Genomic DNA, 27,042 nt, shown 5'->3' with positions numbered 1-27,042 from the left:
TCCCTTGCTAAGCAAGATAGTGCTTAGTGAATTTTGCTCCACGTTACAACCTTTCTTGCCACAGTTGTTAAGTGAATCACTGCTGTTGTTAAGCTAGTAACATGGTTGTTAAGTGAATTTGGCTTCCCCACTGACTTTGAGAGAAAGTCGCAAAAGGTGATCACATGACCCCAAGACACTACAACTGTCATGAGTCAGTTGCCAAACATCTGAATTTTAATCACATGACCATGGGGATACTGCAATGATTGTAAGTGTGAAAGAATTATAAGTCACTTTTTTCAGTGCCATTGTAACTTTGAACAGTGACTAAATGAACTGTTGTAAGTCAAGGATTACCTGTAGCTACATAGACTTTGTAGCCCAAGAATAATAGCCCTATGTTAGGTAGTTAGACATTGTTCTTGTATCCCTAGGTAGGCATCATATTGTCAGTTGCCTGACTATTAACACAGTAATAATTAAAAAAATTTATTGGCCGAGTGCAATTGAACACAAACAGAATTATTCATGTGTATTCTTTCTTAGGGGAGGTAACAGAAATCTACTTAAAACAAATTCTTCCCAGGCTTGGTTTTGGCGGCATGCTTATTAGGTTGGAAGGGAGGGGAATGGTGACCATTAAGTTTGATGCAAATAGACTGACTTTGTTTCAACATGCTAGGAATATTAAGAAACCTTTTTCCTGAGAAAATAGGTTAAAAGTCTAAGCACAATTCTTTATGAAGGTTAATTTTTTTATTTCTGTAAGTCAACACTGATTCAAGGCACATTCACATGCTATATAAGTCTCCTTTTATATCTTTGTAGTCTTTTATGCATATCCTCAGGTTGTGTATGGAAAATAACTTCTCTTTAGAATCTTTTCCTGATCTGAAATATGTCTTTGAAACTTTCTCCAGTATTTGAATAGATTTTTAAAAGTTTATTTGCAGCAGTATAATAGCACCTTGTGATCTTCTGAAAGCATTTTATCTGTACACCCACTTATTGTTTAGCGACCATGTTCCATTCTAGTGATCAGATCATTAAATGAAATGGTCACTAAGTGAACACATGATAGAGAGATCACTGATTGCTGTTGTTTCATTCAGATAAAGTTGTGTTGCACAGCTAAGTCAGTATTACTCTCGCTCTGGCATGTGTTGTCAGGAGCACAAAATTTGTTTGTAAATGCATGCATTGGTCAGAAAATGAATTTTATTACCTTTGTGTTTGTGAATAGTTGCTAACTGAGATCATTAAAGAAGGAGTGGGTGTATCTGCTTTTTCCAAAAGAAAATGTTGATACTTGAAGTAGAAATATTGAACACTTTTTAAAGTAATGTTTGATTTTCTTTATCTCTTATGAGATAGGCCTGATTCTCCCCTCCCCATCTAAATGCTACCGCATCTAAGTGCTAAACCTTCTAGCCATGCACCTCTTCATTGTTAAACTAGAAAGTGGTACAATTCAGCTTATTTCATCCATTTACCTTCTAGCCTTTTTTTAACCATTTTTATCTTTTAATAGACAGAAAGGTGGCAGAGGTTGCAAAATCCTTATATTTATTATTTGGGAAAGGAGACAAAGTGAAGCACTTGCAGAAATTGCAAGCCACTGCCTCAAGGCAAGAGAGAGTGCCTATCTGTGGGCTTCTGTGAGAGGTTTGAGACTTTTAGCCTTCCATCCTAGAGCTGCTTTTCAGCTGCTTTTGTTACATGACCTTTAAACTACGTAGGTGATATATCTTAAAATTATCATGGAATAATCAAACCAAACATAGGATCCAGTGTTCAATATGTTATTTAAAAGCTTGGGGGTTATTTTCTAACAATATAGTAAATTACCTAAAGCTAACTACACACTTCTTCCTGAGAAACAAAACTGTTTATAATTAAATGATTTTATATAGGTCATTATATAAATAAATGTATTTCATATACAGATATGAAAAAGAAAACGTTAAATATTCCCTTTTACATATCTGTTACTTGTTATTTTGCCAATTTGAGGTTTAGAGCCCAATTATTTAAACCCATTAAACTAGTTGCTTTCTCCTGAGAACTTGGGTGCTAGGATCCCAAAATAGAAATATACAATACACATGATCTTTGCAGGGAGAAACGACATGAGAGCAAGATACAAAAAATATTGGAAAACCCTAAATATTATTGAATCAAATTATCTGTGGTAATGGTATGTTGCACAATCCATCCTCAGCTTCACTCTTGAAAAATCAGATTTGGAGATTTTTTTTTAAATGTACAATTGGATTTCTCTTTCTTCTTTCTTTGCCTTTCTTGCTATGATGATTATTGCTATTTCCAGCATTTTTGAAATCAAGATTCTGGAGGCACATTCAAAATGTAAGGGCTTGTGTTAACCTTTTTCCATTTAAAGATGCTGAAAGGGGAACTAGTTGTGTGTCGCCAACATCCCGGGAGCTTTCATCAGGAACAGTTCTGGCAGCACTTGATTCTGAAATGCTTCCTTGACGCCTCAGTATTTTCATTATTGTCCTTTTGTATCCTCTGCAAGCAAAGAAATAGATGAAAGGATCCATGCAGCAATTTAAGTTCATCAGGAGTACAGTATAGTGGAGAGATTTTTGAAAGATCTTTTGATGGCTGCATAAAATATTTCCTTGTACAAGCTTCTTAATCATATATATAATAATGGCAAGATGATAGGGAGTAAGACAGATTACAAATACAACAATGATGAAGATAATTATATTAATTGCCTTTTTGTTTGTTCCTGATTTTTCTGCTAGTGGGTTTTGTTTTGCAGTTTGACACAGTTTGTAACTGATTTTTGAATAACAGATTATTGTAATTGCAAGAGGAACCACATATCCAAGTAAACAGGCACCTAGAAGCATCAGAGGGAGTTGTTCAATTTGTTCAAAGTTTGGATATTCCATGCACGTGGTCCTTTTTTCTTCTTTACGTGACAGGGGTAGTGTAAGTAATGGGAGAGTTTGGACAAGTACAAGAAACCATACAAAGCAAAAAATGTATGTGGCACTTTTAACTGTTCTGAACTTGGTTTTTAAAGGATGAACCACAGCTACAAATCTGTCGATACTCAAGCATGTCATAAAATTCACAGCTGCATAAATGTTGATATAAAAGAATAGGGCTGTAATTTTACAGAGTACCTCTCCAAACGGCCAGTGAAAACCCAGTGCATAGTATGCTATTCTTGTAGGTAAAGCTGTTGTAAAAAGAATGTCTGACACAACAAGATTTGTTGAGTAAATAGTGGTCGAATTCATTTTTTTCCTATTTTTTACAATCACAGTGAGAGCAAGTCCATTTCCAAGTACTCCAATTATGAAAATAACACTGTAGAAGGTAGGCAATAAAATCCTTGCTGAATCTTCATGTTCATATAAATCACAAGTTTGATTTGTTATAGAAGATGGAGAGGCTAAGTTTGTTGCCATGGTTAATATGACTCGAAATTCAGAAGGCCTAGAAAAAGTGACAAAAGAAGGAACAGAAAGATGTTAGGATGAATTCAAATGTTCTGTTTTTTTAATAGCTAAGCAGTTTAGAAGTTCAGAAATTAGATAGTATGAAATTATTTCTTCATTTCAAAAACAACAAAATTCTATCTTGTCAATATGCAAATGATTTTTTGATTTAACATTGTTAGGTAACATAGGGTAATTTTAAAATAAGATGATAGCAATAATTTAAAAACTGACAACAGCTTCCCTGTTGTCTTAAGTATTAATACATGTGCTCTCTTAGGTTCAGCTTAATAAATAAAGATATAAAATTATGAATGGAAAAATATGTTTTATGGAAATGAAATATCACAGAATCCTTTCCCCTCTCCCTCCGCCCCAAAAAGTCATCTAGAATCAATTTGGAAATGTGTGGCACCTACACTGAATTAAATAAAGAGATAAATAATAGGGAAATAATGATTGGTGATTAAAATGTTAGGGAAGTAATAAAAATACTATTAAATATTGAAGTTCTATTTTGTGCTATCACATAAATTTTGAGGCATTTGGATTTTTTGTTTTAGTTAATGTTAACTTTTCTCCATTGACTGGATTTCAATATTAGAAATATTTTACATGCTTAAGAAGTTGACTGTGTCCAAATTAAAGGTCTCTGCTAATTATTTATCGCAAATACCCTTTTTCTATTGTAAAAACTAACTGAGGTAGCCTACAGTTTTAAAGCATAACAATAAATAAATCATCTAAAACTAAAAATAATCTTAAAAATAAGATATATTGGATTAGTAGACTGAGCAGCAGCAAGGGAGATAGTTGTAAAGACCAAATGAGTTTCAGGTCTTTTCATTTCCAGGTTTTCATGATTTCTTTTATTTTGTTCTATCTAGTGTACAGTTAGCAAATCGAATTGCTTAACAGTATTACACCATTCTTGCAGCATTATTAATGTAAGCAGGATATTAGTCCACTTTATACTGAATTTACTTTTGAACTTAACCATTGTAGATGTGTATTCTGGAATAAGGAACAAGGGCTGTTGAAATGAATGGGTTGCAGGACTTGTATTTTATATTATTTTAATTTTTAAATTTAATTTAATATTATGTTAGAAAAAGATGAGAAATAAGGACAACAAATAAAGAAAAGGAAGAAAGAGGATATATTGCCATAGCTATATATGGGGCATTGGATGCTCTTAATGTAAAACAAATTTCCATATGATGTAGGAGATGACCAGGCTCAGTCTGAGGGAGGGGTCAAAAGCAACATAAGTCATGAGTCCCTGCACACCTGCAAGACATCTAAGTCCAGCCCATCTTGTATGCCTTCTTATTCCCAATCATTCCCCTTGACCATTAGTAGGTCAGATTTTTGTAGAGAGCTTCAGCTTGCAATAAATCTTTATACTCATTTGAATTGTCTGAATCTCCTGTTTTCCCCTGCTTTCCCCAAATTTTAGTATATTGTTAACTTTAATGTATGGGATTTTAGTAGTTATAATATTATAATATTAGAAGTAATGTTAGAAATGTTGTTGCATAACAATAATCCTGTCAGCTCGGTCTGTTAGCTAACATGGAACTGCTCACCCCAACCATAAAGGTAAACAGGAGCCAGAGTGGCAGGGAACTATCACTTTCTTTTCCTTGCTGCTCTTCTTTTCAATTTTTCAATATAAAATTGTTATATCAATTTTTTGTACATAAGCCAGTTTTGTTGGCATTCAGACATTTTTATTTTATGTTTATGGCTTTTAATTATTCTTGCTTTGTTGTATTTTACCCAAGCTCAAAATGTTAATAAATCAATTTTATTTAAATTTGAAAAGCAGATTATTCTGTTTGTTTTTATATGAAAATGGTTGATGAGAAGTAAAGGCATCCTGTTTTAAATCTTTAACCTGTATAAAACTTGTGTCTTTAATAATAATAGCTATGGGATACACTTCTATAACACAGATGTTAATTAGTCCCTTAAACTGATATTTAGCTGTCAAAACTTGAGTCTATGTTTTTTTTATAATGGTAAGAGTTTCTTGAAAGATATATTTGCAATTTTGTCAAAATAAAATTCCATAAAACTACACCATATGCATTGAAGTTAAATTCTGTAAGAGAACACTGTTATTTGGAAATGGTCAATGTTAACGTAAAAGTAAAATGTATGTGATATAGTACATTTTAACTGCTTTAATTAAATGAAAAAAGAAGAAAAACCATCAGAAAAAATAAAAAGAGAAAAGAAAAATATATTTTATACAGAGGAAGTCAGTAAGCCCATCATTAGTCCTTGATCATGCAGAATAATAATGATTAATCTTTCCACTATACTGTCAGAAAACAAATTAGGCAGAAGTGTTTATATATGATTGATCCAGGAATGGTAAACCTGGAGTTGAATGCATTTTCAGTATTGTGTTTGCAGCATCTTTTGCTGAAAAGATCAGTCTGGTAAAGCATAGCTCTTTATATAAATTCCAAATGCTTGGTATACAGATCAAGAATACATTCAAATCTATAAGCCATATTGTAAACAACATATTATCAGTCTTATAGATATTAAACCAAAATTGGCAACATTAGGAGAAGCTTATATCATAAATGAATCAACTCTGCACTTGCAGCATACTGAGGTTGACCGCCAACTTTTTAAAAACATTCTCTGAGGTGTCCAATTAAACTGAAAGTTTTTCTAATTGTTGTAACATCGCAAGAAGCATATTTTGTATTCTTTTAAACTTCTACTATTGAATTTCTTTCAACTTGTTATCCCAGAGTTGTTGCTAGTATCTACCTTAACTCTATTCATTAATTTTTCACTTTTAAACTGTTAATATCATACAAAAGATTTATATACTAATATTGACAATAATTTTGGAGTTTATATACTACTGATGCATCTGGACCAAATTGCGAAATCAAGATAAATTTTAACTAATTATACTCCAGGGGCAATTTTCAGCAATCTAATCTCTTCTGACAGAAGACTCGGGTGAATTAAAGGCTTGATTAGCAATAACCTGGTCCAAAGATTGGATGCTTTTCCATGACTTTTCCCCCCAAAGAATATCTACAATTTTCAAATTGAAATTATCCTGAAAGAGAAATTTGTTAGATAAATAAGTGTCACCAATATGCTTCATCCCAGCATGTTCCCCAAAAAATGGAATCAGCCCCCCATAAACCTGCCTTTTTAAGATCTTTCAAGTATTTTTGGTTCAATTAACTGTCCAGAAAGATACTATAGGGATTCTGTTAGTCCAGCATATAATGATTCCAAGACTAATTAAATGGGAATAGACAGCACCCTGTTCAATGGGCGGAACTTTGATTATATACAATATTCTAAAGAAACCAAGATGATTTTTCCAAATGAATAATGCCATATAAAGATGAAATAAAATAAAACATTTTAATGGAGGGCTGAAGTGTATGACATTTTAAGCACTGAAAGGGAATTTCAAAGTTTATGTTTTATTTTTAATAATGTTTATCTTAGAGCAAAACCAAAACAACTTAAAGCAAATTGTCTCTGAGACCTTTGCTTTGCCTATGATTAATTGTTTTTATAGTTAGATGTAGTTAATCCTTATATTTTTGCTATTCAAATAAAAGTTAATTATAATCCCAGAATAAAAGCCTGCTGCCCAGTTGGTAGTTCATTTGTTTGCTTTGATGAACTACTGAAGTTTGATAAATATTCATATTTTACAATAATTAATCTATAGAAAAAATGTTATCTGTACTTACGTTTTGCTCCTTCATTAAGTTCTCTGCTGTGTTCCTTGTTGCGGTACATTTCATATGCAACTGTTTCCTCTTTGGTATATTGTTCTTAAGACTGATTAGGTCACACTCCCCTTTTATAGAGATGAAGCATTTCCTCTCTCTAAAACTGAAGCATCTAGTGTTCTGGATAAAATAGTAGCCTTTGTAGACATAAGTAATGCAGAAAGAAGAAGCAAAATAACTGTTTCGCAAAATAAGGTGAAAGTATATAATGTTCAGTGTTTGCTGTTGCTGCTGTTGCAAGTATTGTGAGCTTTTCTTGTTGTGAAAGGGGCAGAGGTTTCCAGTCCCAATCTTACAATGATAGCATCTTTTGAAAACCAAAGATCAAACTTAGATGTAATTGGGACATTTGTGTGTTTCATTTTAATGCACCCTATCCATTCACATTTCAAATTTCACATTTCAGCTGACAGTTTTTCTTTAGATTTTCCTCACTTCCTGCTCATTGTCAGGGGAGAGGATGACTGTCCTTTCCTATGGACCAGTTATATATTTAAACTAAACTGTGCATTTCCCATGCTATATTTGTATTGGATTATATATGAATGATACATATTTCTAGACTAGCCTACAATAATATTGCCAAAGGCTATTAATGGGAAAAAATGTTATGTTAATGCAGAATAGTTAATTGTGTAGTTGGGCAAAGAGAAGACACAAATTCAGTGCAGGAGAGACCAAAAGAAGTATGCTGGAGTGAGAATGAAAATACCTAAAACACAGCCAGTGCAACAGTCTAGTTTCCAGGAAATACAATTTCTTTGCTGTATTTTGAGCATATTCTATAATACACAAATGGAAAGATACATAATAGCTTTAGTTCTATCATTCAGTAAGTATTTTGTTAGATGGAACTTGAGATTTGTGAGATAAGAACAATAATTCTTTTCTATTAAACCAATACATTAGGTTTCACTTGCCGTTTGGGGCACAAAATAATTAAATAATACTTGTGTTTTTGTCAAGGCTTATTCAGATCAAATCAAATATTTATTATGGTCACAGGCCAGGATATGTCCAAGTCAAGGCTTATTAAAGAATATTAAATTTCAGTGGGAACCCCAACAGTGCACTTCAGTTAGACATGAGGGTAGAAAAACATTATACATATTGAGAAACATAAAAAAATAACTCTTGGATAACAGTTTCCAATATGATGGATTTATGTGTTTTTGGAAGTAGACGTTACATATATAATTAGGCATATTATTAGATTTGTGAGAAATGATTGTTTGCTAGTACAAAATACGGGTATACATATTTTGTCTATATACATTTATCAGTAGTGTGATACTGTTAGCACCACAATATCTACCAGAGCTCTTGACATTCTGATATTACTTAATATTTTTTAAACTTAGGAAATGGAACTTTTTAATGTTCCAATCTCCTGAATGCCCTTGACTCTGACAAAATCCCACAACGTTTTTCAGATAAAGAGGACAGGCTAGTTGTAAGCCAGAGTTTTGTTGCTAGCCACCAGACATTAAAAGAAAAGAAATCTGATTAATCTGGAAAAATGTACTAGTAGTCTTGTTCGTAGGGCATGTTTAACTGAGTCAGAAAAAGAGATAGTGTGATATATGAATTGCGATATTTATTAACAAGTTTGTGGGGTAAATTTTAACCCATAACAGGTTTAGGGTTGGTGGGACTAAACCTTTGTCAGTCAACTGTGTTATACAAATATGGATAAGAGAGTTAAAACACTCTAATGTTGACAGATATCCTAGATTGACTCACAAAAAGAGGATTGCTATGCCAACACTGTTTCTTTTCCATCTTACTTTTCATTCTCCCACTGCCCAATGGATTGGAGAATAAGGGCAGAAGGTTATGGAAATGATAAGCCACCCCATCTCTTTTGGCAGTTGACATCAGGTCACTGTGTTGTTTTTTCTAAATGGTCCATGAAAACCAGCAATGGTGGAAAGTGACAGATTTTAATTGCTTCTGTTGTCTAAGACAACTTTTATTGTACTGTATGATTCCAGCTCCCTGGGTTAAGCATATCGTGCAGACACTTCTAGTAACTTCCCTAAGCTCTTATAAGTTCATGAACAAAGTAGAAGAGAAATTTCTTAGTTCACATTTTCCCAGCCATTACACCATTATATGGGTGTAATGTTCAAGTTAGATGAACAAGTATGCTGATATAGCTCGGATCAAAGATTTCCCACAAGACCAGTTTGACAATAGAAATATTCCTATAGAGCAGACTACACAACAGATGGCCCACAGGATGCATGTGGCAGTCCAGTGGTTGTCAACCTTGTGAGGTAGTCCACACCAGAAGTCCTAGCCCTAATTTTATTGCAGAGGACATTAACAGAACCTTGCAAGTCTGAAAGTACATCTTTCCCCCCAAGAAACTAGGGAGGCCTCCTTTAAGACATTTGTCATGCCCCTGTTCTTTCTGCAGACTCAGATACCAGACCATTGTTTAGTCTATGGGTCTTCTCTTGTCTTTCAAGGTCATCCCACCTACTATTACACCATTGTAAAAAAAAAAATAACCAATCCGCTGCCATCAAACATTGCACTGGCAAGAAGGATTTGCCTAGTTTTTTGCAGTTTCTTCCACTACAAAAGATATGCTGCCAAATACCTTCAGGTCTCATGGATGCTGCTAGCTGATACTGTTGCATTGGTAGTCTCCAAACAACTGATCAGCACACCAGCTATTCCTCAGTGACCCACAACTATTTTTAAGATATCCATCTGGCCTTTTCCCTTTTCCCATTTTGTTGGCCTGTGGTAGAGTGATTTCTCAGGAAAAGAATGGTCAGCTGCGAAAGATCAGGAAATGTATGTCTGTGGCTATGTGACAAGAAGTGTGACAAATAAGAAGAACTGGTTTCCCATTCTTTCTTTTCCTCATTTTTGGCAGCAGCATGCATCTCAGAATCCTCTCCAGCTTCTTATAATGAAGATGCTGGGAATCATAGATGAACAAGAAACAGCAGCCTTTTGTGGTGCTAGGGAATGTGTTAAAGAGAAAGATCTAAGAAATCTGTTTTTAAATTTGCTGCACATTGTGTGGTGAAGCAAGAGAGAAAGGGAGAAAAAAGTTGTTTTGATGTTAAAGTAGAATAAGAATGCTTGGTGTTAAAAAAGCTATCAGAATTAACAATCTATCAATGGAATTTTCCCCTCATTAAGAAGTTAAGTTGGGGAAAACTGCCTTTTTAAAATCCTGTTGACCATACTTGACATTTAAAACTTATGAAATATCTGAAACTATCTATTATATAGACACAAAAATTAAAATTATTGTCTAAATTCAACACTGTACAGAGAAGAGGAAAAGAAGGGTTTAATCAAACTGAGTCATAATATATAGCTTAGTACTTCCATAATATGCTAACAAATTGCTTGGGTTTATGCAACCTACTGAACCAAAATCTGACCCACATTGTCTGAATATGAAAGCATCAGGCTAGAGCAGGGGTGTCAAACTGCCAGCCCGCGGGCCGGATGCGTCATCTGGAAGCCGCGCCCACCCCATTGCCAGCAATGGCAAAACCGTCCTGCTATGTTGTGCGACTTCATGTAATGTCGCGAGTTTGACATGCCTGGGCTAGAGGGAGATTGGATCCAGCAAATGTACAAAAGTGTGGTGGGGCTGGGTACCATGAGATTTGATGTTAGCATTACTGATTTCTTCTTTATGATTTATTATTTTTGCTGCGAATCACCCATAAGATGGGTGGCCGTATAAATATTTTAAATAAATATACAGAACTTGAATAATTAAAAGAAAATATCATTTGCATTGATTTTCATTTGATTTCTGGCAGTATTTATTTGTATGTCAAAGTAGCAGCTCACAATAAATTATTGTTTGTGGAGTCATTGGTGGCTTCTGAATTTGGTTGCTTGCTTGCAGACATTTTGTTACCTATCTAGATAACATTATCAGTGTACCACAAGGACTCCACAGTTCTACCTATTACATATTCCCTTCTCTTAAAACTATCACTTGTATGCAGCATTCAAATATCTTTTGTGGTATTTAAAATGTATCTGTTAGTAAACTGACTACAGTATTTAATACTTTAAAATGTACTAAAATGCATTTGATTATTCAAAATAGTTAAGGAAGAGAGTTAATACTTTCTGTAAGAATTCTGTTGATATTCCATTTTTGCATATATTTTGTCTCAACAGCTTGGGGCCTGTATTTGCTCTTTTTGTTCCATTTTATTCTTCCATTCCAAGAGTACAAGTGACACAAATTCTAGGACAATTTTCCATCACAAACAAGACGCTGGTTTATATATTGGGTTTGCAGGTTTGTATGTGTTAATTTGTTTTGCCTTAATTTGGCAGTTCTGCATTTTCCATTTGCACCCACTATTTTCTAGAAACTCCAGGTACAATAACCCTTATTTCCAAACATTTAGTCCTAAGAATTCCAAAACTGATTTTTAAAAATACACTAAACACTGTAGCGTAAATCTGCAGATGCCCAGTAAATTGATACAGATAGCAATAGGAGCTTAATGATGATACTCAGTACATATGTATCTTGCATGTGAGTGAAAGTTAAACCTTAATACATCCCATAGCTTTACCCCACTTTAATTGCTAGCAATGGGGAAACCAATTTTCAGTGTGCTTTTAGTATTTTATTTTATAATAGATTTTGGTTGGACTTTGGTTTAAAATTTCCTATAGAACTCAAATTTCCATCCTAGACTAATGAATTCATTTGTTTATTATTTATTCCCTTATTAATAAATGTGTTACCCTACAATTTTATTTTTTAAAAACACACCTAAGAGAATATTTTATGTTGGGGAGATGCCTGTCTTCTGTTTCTTCCATTTTTAAATAATTCTATAACTCTTAGGTAATCTGTTTGACAGATAGCTACTTCAATAATAAATTATGGCTTTTCATTGGCAAATAACCTTTCAGATCAGGCTATTAATATGGATTTAGTCTGGATGACACTTTTACACTTCCCTAAATATTCAGACCAATATGTTTTGCAACTCCTTACTTAATTAAGCATTTCCATCTTACAGCAAAGCAGAGCAACTCTTGACAGTTTTCTAGATATTATCATAGCTTCACTTTCTTTGCTTTCCAATCTTATCATAATGAACTGATAGGTGCCGTTAAAAATCACTCTTTCTTTCATTCTGCCAGCGATTGAGATCATGCTGTAATCTCTCTTGCAGAATAATTAAATATCTGACATATGATAAATTTTGTGTTTTGTACATTGCAAGTTCTATTTTTTAAAAATGGAAGATAGACATAATATAGTTTGGATTTTGAAAGTAGTGTGCAAAGTTTTAAACAACTCTTCCTAATTCTCTTTCTGTTAGTCTGAAAAATGCAGTTGGCCATTTTTAATTTGTTACATATTCATTTTCAGTTCTTTTTGTAGCAGTGTCAGGGAGGAATAAATAATTGTTTCATTGTATACGGGATGGATGGATAGATAAACAGACAGACAGACATCTCTAATTAGTATTGCTCTATTTGATGTAAGCATCATAGTATAAAGTAAGTTAAAATAAGTTTCTGAGCAAGGGTATATTCTTGGTATTTTTGTTGCCTGATTTGTTTTTAAAAGCTGTGGTTTTTTTTCTTGAACATATAGATGGTTAATAAAAGGCAAAGGCACTTTTTTACATGTTTACTGTAAGAAGTTGGTTTTCATAATACATTCTGGAGAAAAGAGTTTTATTAAATCAAACTGAATTTTACAATAAAAAAACTTAGCAATCCCAGCAAACGTTCACTCCTTTTGTTCTACTTTTTCATTCAGCTTTATTCAGATTCCATTCAGCCTTCGTTCAGATTTTTCAGTTGCTCTGCTTCCAGAACCAAATCTTGCTCTAAACTCATAACATTTAAACAATTACTTGAGCCCCTTTATTGCACAAAAACAAAAATGTAATTTATGATATTCTCTCTTTTATTGTATTTGAGTTAGTGTTGAAATAATATTAGCATAAGGACTGTGCAATCTAAATTCCATTTTAAATTACACATTTTTGTTTTATAGCTTTTAACCTCTGGGTCTTACATATGGATTGTAGCTTTAAGTGGCCTGGTAAGTATAATTATTTTAATTACTGCTTTGATGCTTTTCATTAAGGTATAAGAAAGCATCTATGGGATGTGTTTTTTCTTTAATTCTTACTTCTCTGTAGTTTTTCTTCTTTCATATTTACATCTTTTGACAAATTCAGTTTGCTTTAGGAATATACACGAATAGGTAGTTTTTTTTAAAAAAATCTGGAACAGTCTACTAACAATCCTTCCTACAGTCACTCATGCCCTGATCACCTCAAGCCTTGACTTCTGCAATGCAATCTACATGGGCTGCTCTTGAGCCACACTTGAAAACTTCAAATGGTCCAAGACAAAGTGCTATGGGCATGATGGGTATACCTCAATAAACCATTTGGTTTATGAGTTGCATTGGTTGCCTTGTTGTTGAAATTCAAAGTCCTGTTCATAATCTATAAAGCCCTACACGGCTGCCTGTCTCCCATACTATCTGTCCAACCAATTAGTTCTGAAAGGGTTGGTATGCTCCATTTTTTAATTAAACAATGACATCTGTTGGACCCCAAAAATGCACCTTCTTTGTAGCAGCACCTGTACTCAGGAATGAGATTCCTCCAAAATCTGGACATCTCCCAACCAACTAATGTTTTGAGGGGAATTGAAGACTTTGCTCTAAGTCAGGGTGAGTGAAGCCTCCTTTGGACTACATTGGGCTATTTCTTTTGTTTCCTTCATTTCTTTGTTGCTCTTCCCATCTTCACTCTTTTTTGTCTTTTGTCTTTTTTTTCTTGCTTTTAACATTTTTTAATCTGAAACTGCCCAGAGTTGTTGAGAGTTGGGTAGTATCTACATTTAATAAAGTGCATAAATAATAAAATAAATGTTCTAAATATTCTGCTGAACCATGGTTGGAAAGTCCCCTTGAATTATTCTAAATTTTGCCATGTTTCATTGCTGCAATTGTAGGAAATGTTTTTCACAGATCATGAGTGGATCATTTTTCTAGTCACTGGAAATTTTATCACAAGATCACAAAATATTTTGTTCTTTTTCTAGTGTGTCTATATTATTCTGCAATAAAGTTCTAAGGCAACTTTCCTATCAAAGTATACAAACTAAAGGGTAGAATACTTAAAACTAAAAACTATAGAACAATTTAAAGTTTCATAACAAAGGTAATGAAATTAAAGAAATTTATTAAAGAATTGAAGTTTAATGAAATTTAGTTTATAAGGAAGAACTAACAGAACCATGTGTTCCTCTTTATTTAAAACATCTGTCTACAAAGGAAAGTGCCTATTTAAACACATACAGTACATAATTTTATTTTGGGCAATATAAAACAATGTTAAGGAAGAGGAAAGTTTTGATTTGTGAATCTGTTTATATAATATCTATAATAGGCATTACTTATATATATAAAACCTTTTTATCTTTGTTTAAATTTTATTTTACATTTTTAACATAAACAATTAACCAAACAATATTTAAATTTAAAATAAAAAATAGAAACCAAAAAACAAAAGAGGAAAAAATAACTCCCAAAACACTAAAGAAAAAGAAAAATATCTTATATATTGTATTTATCAATACAGGTAATCCTCAACTTACAACCAGTCACTTTAATGACCTTTTGATGTTACAACAGACTTAGAAAAAGTTAGCTATGACTCATCCTTGAAGTTATAAGTGCTATACCCGACATGGTCATTTGATTGCATTTCAGGAATTTGGCAACCTGTTTGTGCTTAAAATTGATTACCAATCAAGATCATCTGAAATCTTCTCTGCTGGTTTCCTCATAAAATCCATGGGAAAGCTGTCAGAAAAGGGGGGAAGCTGACAGGAAAGTTTGCAAACTATTGCCCCTTTGTGCATCGGGGGGGGGGGACTTCTGCAGCAGGCTGGAGAAATTAAGCTCAGATTCCATGTGCAGAAGGGAATTTCAGCACTGGGCTGGAGAAAAGAAGCTTACAACCTGAAGATCAGTCTTCCTTGCCTTCAGAAACACTTTGCTAGCTTTCTAGCCAGAAAAACAAGCAAATGCAATATTTCTGAATGGTAGAAAGGCTAGGGCATGGAGGGGAGGGAAACTTCTCTGGCAGATGGGGGAGAAAGGAAGTTCAGATCCTAAAATCCAAGCTTCCTTTTTCCACCCTAGTGCAGCAGTTCCCTTCACACATGGAGGAGAGAAGAAGGCCTGGAGAAACAAAACATGGCCTTTGGGATTTGAGCTTCTTTTCTTCATCCTGCCCTCTATTGGCAGGCAGCTCTTTCGTTCTATCTGTTTAATGACCCATGCAGTCATTTAACAACCACAGCTGGGACTGAGATTGCAGTCATTGAGTGAAGCTGTTATGTGGAACAACCAAAAGTTTGGGTCTAATTGTGGTCATAAGTTGAGGACTATTTGTCACTGGTTTATTAATAAATACACTAATATAATCAATACAAAACATTAACTGTAAAATATCACACTATCTTTGCTATATCTTTTGCTGTATCTTTTGATTAGTAGAAAATACTGCCTTTTCCAAAAATGTGGAATTGTGGATCTGTGGTGAAAGGGGCCAGGGGAACCAAAGAGACATTCCAGTTTAGAGTCAGTTCAGAGGAGGAAATGTCTGAGATCAAATCTTAGGTCTATATGTGCAGGAAGTCTGGCAAAATTCTTGTAGTATAGGTGATTAACAATAAAATATTTGTTTGGGCCTATCTACAGGTGATTCTGGTTGATTGCATCTGACAAGATCACACATTTCTGATCTGGAATAATATCACTTCCAATTTCTTAAATTGACTTTTAGCCATTCTCATGCTTGATAAAACCATAATTAAGTTTCCAATGAGTTACATTCCAAAGTGTTGTCATTTAGTTCAAGATCACAAAACCTGTTCTTTCAAATATAGTCTCTGTTTAATACTGCTTAAATGCAATTTTTGATTGATCTCATATATAATATATAACATCTATAATGAAAATTCATGATAGCTGCTGAGGCTACATTCCAGCAGATCTGTGATGATATAAATGACTATAAGTCACCTGGAATTGCCTTAGTGAGATGAGAGGCATGGAAATTTAGTAAAATGAATAAATCAGATCTCCTCAATTCTGTGCCTTCCATATTAACTTCCTTAATCTGCAGCCAATTTAGTCAATGAGATTATGGAATTTGAAACCCAACTCATCTACCAAACATGAAATTAGGAAAGCTGATTTTGCATAGACATTACATATAAACAAGGGCTTGGATGATCTTATTTAGCTACTTGCCTTAGGAAACAAACATTAAAAGGCACGTATTTTGTAAGTTCACATACTAATTTTCATAACTGAAAATTTCTGAAAATTCATATACATATACACTGGCTGCAGTTTTTCTTTTGGCAGCTTTATTCCAAACATACATAACATATGGAAAAAATGCTTTATGCAGATTGCTAATGCACAGAAAATGCAGCATGAGAGTAAATATGGTTGCATGCTTCTACTTAAAATGTATATCTTTTCTAAGTCACCTTCCTTTTAGTAAATTCCTATCACTTAAATACAGTGAATTTTTGTAAAAAATCCAGAGTGGGGTCTTTCCCAGAGTGTGGGAAAACCCCTCATCTGCCATAGACGTAATCCTTCAATTTGAGTAAAATAGACTTGCAGTTTACTGTTTTTAGTTCTGCAACTGCCTCCTCTCTTCTCCTGATTATAACTATAATTAAAAGATGATAATTATAATTGAAAGTACTCCCACTAAAATGCAACCTTTTGACAAATAATTTAGGGTTACAGTTTCTTTTATGACAATCATTTTCCATCAGTGTACTGAATTGCTTTTTCTTTTTACTTCCCCTTATATGTTATATAAAGCTTTCTTTAAAATAGATATGTAGTTTGCAAATGTCAGCAAATGCAAAAAACTAAGTCTCTGTTTGGTTTTCAGTTAACATGTTGTTGTTGCCCTGCAACTGTTGAGGGGAGGGAAAGAAAAGGAACAAACGTCAGGATTTAGAAATGGTAATAACCTTTCGTGACAAAGGAGTATTGCCATTCAGTGAACACCAAGCATGGCCCTGATGTTAATTTTTAATAATAATATTTTAATTTATATACCATAGAGGTTTTCAGACTTTGGCCTTGTACAGGTAAAGTGGGGCAAAATTCAGAAATCTGACAATGCTAAAAATTTTACCTGAGTAAATCTGATCAGATTATTTTTTAAGTTGTTTTGAGATGCTCTCCACAATTTTAAAATTCCCAAGATAGAGACTACATCCATTTCCCCAACAAAATTTAGGAACGCCATGCCAGCAAAGCTGTCTAAAAATCTATTCAGATAAAAGAGGAGGCAAATGAAAGCAGATAAGGTGAAGTTAGTTTTTTAGGGAGTGGGGAGGGAGATATATAAATTCTCAGTGTACTGTAATAGTTATGGTGAGTTCTAGTTAATTGTGTACATGTTGACATACATTGTTCTCAAGCATGTACAAGTAAGAGTGTATACAAAAGTTCCTTAATTCAGAGCTTTGTGTATATACACAAGCTCTTAGAGATATGTAGACTTATCACCACCCTCAACGTACAATAGTTCCTCATATGCTCAGTGAATTTGACACTAACTCTCATAGTCATACAAGAAAATGTTCCAGGCTCAGGTTTGTCTCAAGTGCTGCTGTGAATGGTTTGTATGACTTATGCTGTCCATACCTAAATATGTTCCTCTCCTTTGGAATATTGTGATTCAAATAGCAGCAACCTGGAAGACTATTCTCTTCAAATTACTAAATATAGACTGATTAACTCTATTTGGACAGTATAGTAGAGAACAGTGGGAGTTCTCTTGTGTTGCTCAGGCAGGTCATGTTCCAGAGAAGTCTTGACTTGATCAGCCCAATGACGTGGTTCAAACACTGGCTTGTGAGCTAAAATAATAGGTTCCATTACCAAATGGGGAATTTAAACAAAATACAGGTTCTTCTTGCTTTATGCTAGGTCACATTTCCTGAAAACAAAGCAAATTTGCATAAAGCAAGACACTGAACCAGTGGAAAAAAGCAGGTGGTGGATATAGTGTAAATTTTGTAACCCAGATACATTGACAAATGTCATACATTTTTAGAACCTTTATTCTTAAGCACCAGGTTATTCAAATACATGTTATCTCATGTTCTATGTAGCCTTTCTACATCTTTCGTACAGCAGGATTTCTAATGTACTTGATTATCAGGACAGACTAAGAGGTAGAATGATCATGGCGTTATGAATTTTATTAGTGTAGATTGTTATGCTGCACACATGTAGATTTTTCCAAGTTAAAAGCTTGTTCTGTGATGAGCAATCTTTCCCAAGTTTTGGTGTCCAATTTTTTTTCTGGTATTATGGGTAAGTGGTTGGACAAGATGTTGAGGATCATTTTAACCCCATAGTAATAGTCATTCAGGTATAGAATTAAGTGCAAGACAGCAAGCAAAACCAGAAGAACTATATAACATGATGGTAAAAGTATGAGTGAGGGCAGAAAGTGATTTGGCAGGAAGATGGCTTGGGCTGTTTCTAGGTGTTTGACACAAATTGAATATGTTGGCACAAATCACATAACGGTTTTTTTAAATATAAAGGCAATTTTCAAAGGAAAATGATCATTCACATAATAGCAAATTTACATAACGTGAGGACAACTTGTATAGTCAGATCTGTTTAATGATGGGAGAGTGTTGTGATAAAAGGTAGTTGACCTAGCTGCTAATTTAGTGGGGCAGAGAACAATGTGAGGTATGTCAGGAAGAAGGTCACAAGGACATTGACAGAACCTCTCCTTATACTATCCCTCCTAACACTCACTAGCCAGGATTTTTCAGTTTGATTTTTTGAATAAATAAAAATAGTTTTGAGTTCCACATAATGCTAAATTCTAATGAATTTTCACATCCTAGCAAGTGAGAAACATGTCACAACAGTAGTGTGTGTGAACTAGTTTTAAATGCCAGTAAGAATTCTACAGATCTATATAGAGAAGTTCTTGCATGTAATTACATACCTAGTTTTAGCAAATACAGGAAGTATTTCCAAAGAAGAGAGGACGTGGTGATTGCAGTGCACCCCTTGTCGTAGGGATGAATAGATATTGGCATTGTGCCTTGTCTTGGAAGTATAATATTTGATATCAGAAAGATCCTTTTAGTTACAAGGAACTAAATATGGCTAGAGATGAAGAAAAAAATTAGCTGTCTCACATACTGTTCCAGGTGTTTAGTAACTTTTTTTAATCAGAAAGTCACTGAGAAGAAAGTGAGTAAAATGAGCTAACATTTTCATCTTTTTATCATTCCACATTTGTATATGTTTAAACACGCTTAATTTGGTTTTCTGGATTTGCATAATTCAGTGAATCAGAACCCAACCAAATGGGTTGGGATGACACATCATATTAATGTCACAGAAATCTACTCAAGGTTAACATTTAAAATAAACATGTTGTTTAACTACAGATATTCCATCTTTTAATGGTGCTGGCTAGGTAATTAGCATGAACCAAGCCTATTTATTTAAAAAATAATAGAAATAAAAATGTTTCATTTTTTTAAAAAAGCCAGATGGCTTCATCACCATTGAGATATCTGTTAACGGTAATTATTATATTCTGGTCCTATTCTGACCATATGCTTAACCTGCTCAGTTGGTTTGACTGGTTACAACGTTATAACATTATAGTTATAATGTTTTGGTAGTTCTGTCAACATACAGATACACAAACTTGATCAAAAATAACTCCTTGGGGAATTTACCCATGTTCTCTCCTGAGCTCCTGTGAAAGGGAAATACTAACATTAATAATTACCCTCTTCTATAGTGTGGAGGCCATCACTTTTTCTTCAGTAATTTTTCTTAGTTTAAGTAAGCAAAATAAGATTAATGGATTGGATGAAATGATTGAATCTACTGGGACTCAGTTTACCAGACCCTTTTTAGTGTTCCTATGCATGTGAACCCCCAGTTACATACTTAACTATGTTAAGAGAATGCAGTCTCTGTTTCACTGGTCTTATTAATTTCACCTTGGATCACAAAATTTGACACAGTTGTGGCTACAGACAGGAAATATCGGTATAATCCAGAAAAAACAACAACTAGATATTTCCTGTTATTGGCAATGAGCTCATATGTTATATCTCAGTGATGACAAACCTTTTAGAGACCAAGTGCCCAAACCACAATCCAAAACCCAATTATTTATCGCAAAGTGCCAGGGCCGCATCAGCATTGTGGTGTTCTCAGGGGGGGACAGGGGTGTGGCCCACTGGGTTGGAGTGGTGATGGCAGACTGATTGGGCGTGGCCAGGGTGGACATGGCCACCTTGATGTTGCTTATGGGGGAACACCTGTTGGGGCTGGACAGGATTGGGGGAGATCCAGGGGGTTTCCGGTGGGTGGGGTGGTGGGGTAGTAACCTTGTCCTGCCAGGTGAAGCAGGGGGTAGGGCGGGGGTGCCATTGCTACGGGGCAAGGTGAGGCAGGGGCAGCTGCAGCCCCCTGCAGGCCAGCGAGCGCATGGGGGCGTGCTCTACCACCTCTACTCGAGCTTGCTAGCTAGCTGCTTCGCCTTCTTTGTGCTGGGTTGGGCTGCCGTTCCGGGTGCCAGTGGTGGCCAAATGGACTTGCACGAGCTAGCGACTGGCAGGTGTGCCCACAGAGAGGGTTCTGAGTGCCGCCTCTGGCACGCATTTCATAGGTTCGTCATCACTGTTCTATCTTATCCATCCTTACATCTAACTGTCCCACCTCTGAGGCGTTATTTATAAATTTACATCTATGGTTTCTTAATAGTTGGTAAATCTTAGAACTATGAGTAACAGTCTATAAATTAAGATTTGATTTTATGTTAATCAGTTTCCAGTTCAGAAACCAGACACTACCTCTTTTGCCCGGCTGTCTAACATCAGGAGAGGTGGCTAAATGCCCTGATACTGTATCTCGCTCCCTAACGTTCATTTATGTTCACAGGACAATGTGAGGAAACATCACTATCCAACTTGTCTTTTTTCATATTGTTTGTCTTGTGTAAGATGGTTCCTGCTAAGGGCACTTTTTTTCCTCAGGGGAGAAGGACTATGTGTGGTCAGAGCTGCCTGAATGTACTTTTACCAGAATTGTCTGCACTTTACCTTCTCACAGGCATAAGTGTGGGCTTTTAGGGTGCCTGGTGATACTTTGAAAAAGAGCAGGGACCTGTGTCTATTGGCAGTTCCCCATCCCTGTTTAATGTTTTTCTTTCTTTAATCTTTTCTGCTTGGATCTATATATCTTTCATTTATGCATGTTAGACTTTTATCGTTTAATAATTTAGTTCACATTAACACTGCATTATTTGTTCTGTTTTATTAGCTGCTTGAAAGCTGAAATGTTTGCAAGAATGAACAAGAAAATTAAGGTTTTTCATTTTTGTTTTCAAAATAAAAAATGCTTATGCTGATTATTTGGGCAGATGAAAGGAAGCAGATGTTGCTTCCTTTGTGTGAGAGGCAGGAGCCTAGACACAATTGCATAGTGCTTTTAGCATAATTTCAAACTATACCCCGAATGGTATTCTCCAAAGTTTTCCTTGTTTCCTTGGAACTATTTTCTAATATTTTAAAAGAAAATGAAGCTTGTTCCTATCTCATTGTCATACATTACCCCATCAAAAGTGGTCTTTTTAAACTTTTTCTCTGTATTTCTACATGGGCGGCTTAGAGTTCCATATGTTCTTCAAAATGGAAGATTTTCTGTAGATTTTTGAATGAAAAACATACTTTAATTGAAAAAAATAATAAATGACTATATTTCTGAAAGTTCCCTGTGATAATGGAGATGTGCCTTTGCACTCCCAAATTTGTTAATGTGATAGCCAAAGGACTAGTTTTATTTATCATGAATAACTATAAAGTAAATTTCTGGAATGACTGTTAGAACTACTGTTATCTGCATTGTTTTGTCTGCAACTTTGCCATTTAGATTCAAAACGATAAGGTAGATACCAAATGACTGTCCCTTAACAGATTTTTGTAAAACTATAGTCAGCATTAATCATGGGTAAGAAACTAGACCCATGCTTCTCCTGATTAACTAAGGTTTCCTGGAAGATAATGTGGGTTTTTTTCTGGCAATTGTGAACGCATACATCAGAGTGGCTGGTCCTTTCAATGCTTAAGGAGGAGGTGGTCTCTTCTCAAGAAACCATTGCTAGACTCCAGTAGGTTAGATGACTTTTGTCTTATCTTCAGCCTGTTCTGCAGCTTCAGACATTCCTGGATGAAACAGATTTTCTGCATCCCTTTCAGTCAGATTTCATGTCTGAATATGAGACAAAAATTGAGACACAATCCAGAAACAGATATGAGTCACAATTTCTGTTGCTAAATGAGACAGTTGTTAAGTGAATTTTGTCCCATTTTATTATCTTTCTTGCCACAATTGTTAAGTGAATCACTGCAGTTGTTAAATTAGGTGGTAAAGTCAATCTGGCTTCCCCATTGGCTTTGCTTGACAAAGGTTACAAAAGGTGATCCCATGACCCAGGGATACTGCAACCCTCATAAGTATGAGTTAGTTGCCAAGTGTCTGAATTTTGATCAAATGACCATGGGGATTCTGTAATGGTCATAAATGTGAAAAATTATCATTTTTTTTCGTACTGCTGTAACTTTGAACATTAAATGAACTGTTATAACTGTGTTCTCCTTGGAGATGCTATTGAAGAATATCTGAAGCTACAGTTGATGCAAAATGCAACAGTGCAAATAATTATGGGTATCCTTTGGTATATACACACGTTATGCCTTTGCTTTGCATACACACACATTATGCCTTTGCACTGGCTCCCAGTAGGTTTCTGAATGCAATTCATTGGGCTGCTTGTCAGCTATAAAGCTGTTCATGACATAGGCCAGGATATTTGAGGGACTGTCTTCAGTTATCTCTGTCACATCAGGTCTGGCAGAGGGGACACATTCTGGGTTCCATCACTTAAGGAGTGTTATCTGATAAGTCCAGGAAGTATGCCTTTTCTGTTGCTGCATTGCCCTCTGGAACATAATTCCTATCCAGGATTAGGTTGGCCCTAAATCTGGTGGTTTTCCAGAAGGCCGTTAAGACCTGTCTTTTCTCCCAAGCATGGGATTCAGGAAGTCAGGTGAGTCTGTGAGTTGTTATTGTTAGAGTTGATGGTTTTGGCTGCTATCCAGAGCTAAGACTAGCCTTTTACTATCCTGTTGTAGATCCAGTTAAGCATGTTGTACAAACTCTGTCTCAATGTGCTTTACTAAGAATTTTGTACAGGCAAATTGTTTACTGTTATTTAAGGATTTATTGTATTCCTCTTGAGATGGCAAACTCTAAATGTAAATATGTTTACTTGCACAAAATATTTTAAACATTTAGAAAACATAAATACCGTAAATATATGGAAAGTAACTTGTATTTAATCACACGAATGAAGGTAAATATACATGTCCCAGGATAATATTGCAGGATCCAATCTGAGTCGGTCAGCAGGACCAGCGATTTGTTTTTCCAAACTTTCGGATTTGTACTGGAACTTCTCAGTCTGCAGGATGTATGCACTGGGCAATTCTATGCACAGTATTTATGTGATGCCTCATGTGTGGCTTTTGTGTACTCTTTGGATGTTGATGGCCAGCTATTAAGTCGTTAATTGTTGTTTTCTTGTGCTGCCACACCCTCAGCTCCTAAGTACCTGGTAAGCTGATGCAAATCAGCATTCCTATCGACAGTCAAGGGGCCCATTTCCCAGGCTTCAATCATTTCTCTGGCTATTTTTGACCCTGCTCGGCCAACAATCTTAACAGCTTCATGCTGTACTTAGTAACTGTACTTAGTCAACTTAGCCATTCACTAAATTGTAATTGCAGAAACAGTAAATTTTGGGTCCTCCAGCGAAGCAATTAGCAGTCCAATAAGTAAGGTTACGTACTTGTTGATTACTTATTTATTTATTCATTCATTTATTCAGCCAGCCATCTCACACAAGCAACTTGGGCTATGAACAGAAATAAAGCAAGATAATCATTAAAAAAAATACACAAATGAAGATGAAAGTTTTATAAAGTCTGAAGAGAAACCTCTGTATGATCTGAAAATATAGTTTGCCAAAGCAGTATGTCTTGGACTAAGAACTACTAACCACATGGGAGGATTTTAAAGTCTTTATCTTCTATATTTGTCTATACTTGACAGTAAATGTGTTCTTTTTATATCATGATTTCAAGGTATATTTAGAAGACATAAGCAATATTTGACCAAAAAGAGAGGTGTTTCCTTTCTGGATGGCTTTATAAATCCTCTGCCCTGTGTAGAATATGAGGAACTGAATGTAATTTTATGATTGTTTTATTTGACTGAAGCTTAAAACGTTCAACCTCCTTTGCCTTTAAGCAGCGGGGGAATAACTCCTCCCTCAACATTGTGCTGTTCTTCAGTCCCATCCATCACAGTGCCAGTAAAAGGCATCACTACCGTCACAGGAATTGCATAATACTAAAATCAAGCTCTTTACAGATTGCCCTTACCATGCCATTACCAGCCATCCTGGTCCAATTTTCCCATCTATGGCTTGGTCGGGGGGATCTTATTGGAGAGGGACACATAAAGGTGGGGGGGAGGGAGTAAATCTGAAAGTCAGGCATCTTTTAAAAACCAAAAATATATGTGTCGATGTACCATGTTCGCTCATATCTTATATTGTAGTGTTATCTGTAAAATGTCTTTGTCACTCTTCAACTACATCATTATTTCATCATCATTCTGGCCATTGTCTATCCATTGCAGGATGAAGACCTCTTCCGCATGTTTCCAACCAATACTGTCCTGAGTTTTCTTTTGCCAGTTGAGCCCACAATATTTGCTGATGTCTTCGATCCACCTTGTTTTAGGTCTCTTTTGTGGATGTTTTTTATTAAGTGGGACCCATTCTATGTCTGCCTTGGTACCCCTGCTATCATTTCTTCTTGCTATGTGACCAGCCCATTTCCATTTCAGTTCTTTTACTCTCTTGATGATATCATACACTTTTTTTTGTTCTGTAATCCGTGTACAGGTCTTTTTATCTTGTCTTGTAATGCCAAACATGTATCTTTCCATGGCTCTTTGTACCACTCATAGCTTTTGTATCGATTGTGAGGTTAGTGTCCATGTTTCATTGGCATATTAGAGTATACTGCCGTATATGCCGGCGTATAAGGCGACTTCCGCAAGCGTTAAAATTGGCACCAAAGACGGGGGTCGTCTTATACGCCGGAAATACTGGTAGTTTCCGGCGTATAAGACGACATTCTAGGAATGCGATTCGGCGCCAAAGACGGGGGTCGTCTTATACGCCGGGTCACCTTGTACGCCGGCATATACGGTATATCTCATTAAAAGCATTAGATCCAACAGATTCCTAGCAGATATTGTTCATTACTAATTTTCTTTATCAGGTTAGAGTAGCTTTCCCAACTTGATGTCCTCTGAATGTATTGAGACTATAATTTGCCACTAGCATGACAAGTTGGAGGAAGCTGGGAAACAAATATGGAAAATTACTGAGAAGTCCTGAGTGATCCTTAAATTCTTTTGCCAACAATATGAATGGGTCATATGGAGAAAATTAAAAGATTTTGCTTTGATTTGCCATAACTACCAGATTAATGTATGTAAAATGATGGAGGAAACTATTAATATTTAAATAGTAGATAACATTGTGGGACACAACTCTTTGGAGGAAGTCAACATGACTTAATGAAACTTGAAATAAAGTAGAAATTATTTTTTTGAAAATGGGGCTATTTACCATAGTACAGTATTGATAATGTCTAAATCAAATCAGAATGGCCTAGTACTGTAATACAGGTAGTCTTCGACTTAAGACAGTTCATTTAATGACCATTTGAAGTTACAATAACACTGAAAAAATTGACTTATGACCATTTTTCATATTTATGACCATTGCAGCATCCCCATGGTCTCGTGATTTATATTTGGATGCTTGACAAGTGGTTCATATTTATGACAGTTGCAGTGTTCCAGGGTCATGTGATCACCTTTTGTGACCTCCATTGGGAAACCAGATTCAGTTAGCAATTGTGTTACTAATTTAACAACTGAAGTGACTCGCTTAACAAATGTGGCAAGAAAAGTCATAAAATGGGGCAAAACTCACTTAACAAATTTCTCACTTAGCAACATAAATTTTGGGCTCAATTATGGTCATAAGTCAAAGACTACCTGTACTGAACAGTAGTTGAGTTTTAAGAATACAAGGAGGAATAAATGTGTTACTAGAATAGAATTTTATGAGTCATGAGGAATGTGCTGAAAATTTAAAATAATTTTTGAGGGGGCGGGGTTTTTTCATGCACACAGCAATGGTTTTGCCAAGATTTAATTGCTTCTTCACAATTATTTAGAAGAAGGTGGGCAATTCTACCTGAATAAATGACAGAGATTTATTCAAAAGAATTCAAGTGGCATCTCTGTCCTATATCATGCAGTAGAGAATGTCTGTTTGATTTATCGGAAGTGAAAACAAAGCTGCAGCCACTTCCTTTTTTCGTAGGGTTAAGTTTGGGATGGGGTGGTATAGAACATTAGAGTGCAAAATGTTAATTAAAATAAAATATACTTAATTCTGATAAATTGGACAAAAAAGTGAATGAAAGAACACAATGTTGTTAATTTTGTTCTCTTCTTCATCTATGGAAAGAATTGGTAAAATTAAAATTAA

The 27,042-nt window shown here is 35.1% G+C and overlaps 2 protein-coding genes across 7 annotated transcripts in view; one reads left to right on the top strand and one right to left on the bottom strand.

Annotated features, from left to right (window-relative positions):
- Positions 1 to 27,042, top strand: part of UBAC2 (UBA domain containing 2) — a 129,112-nt gene that overhangs the window by 77,970 nt on the left and 24,100 nt on the right. For all 6 annotated transcript variants that reach the window (XM_039337785.1, XM_039337789.1, XM_039337784.1 and 3 more), the window contains 2 exons: positions 11,423 to 11,546; positions 13,278 to 13,325. In XM_039337785.1, coding sequence (XP_039193719.1) covers positions 11,423 to 11,546; positions 13,278 to 13,325 — 172 coding nt within the window. The remainder of the gene's footprint in view (positions 1 to 11,422; positions 11,547 to 13,277; positions 13,326 to 27,042) is intronic.
- On the bottom strand, positions 724 to 11,414 carry GPR183 (G protein-coupled receptor 183). Its single transcript, XM_039337791.1, has 3 exons — positions 9,861 to 11,414; positions 7,211 to 7,372; positions 724 to 3,459 (listed from the first exon to the last, which is right to left on the bottom strand). The coding sequence occupies exon 3, from the start codon at positions 3,429 to 3,431 to the stop codon at positions 2,343 to 2,345; it is 1,089 nt and encodes a 362-aa protein (XP_039193725.1). The 5' UTR covers positions 3,432 to 3,459; positions 7,211 to 7,372; positions 9,861 to 11,414; the 3' UTR covers positions 724 to 2,342.

The sequence above is a fragment of the Crotalus tigris genome, unplaced genomic scaffold (genome assembly GCF_016545835.1).
Source record: "Crotalus tigris isolate CLP2741 ecotype Arizona unplaced genomic scaffold, ASM1654583v1 scf7180000017685.4511686, whole genome shotgun sequence".
Classification (NCBI taxonomy): domain Eukaryota; kingdom Metazoa; phylum Chordata; class Lepidosauria; order Squamata; family Viperidae; genus Crotalus; species Crotalus tigris.
This window is presented reverse-complemented; position numbering and strand designations above follow the sequence as displayed.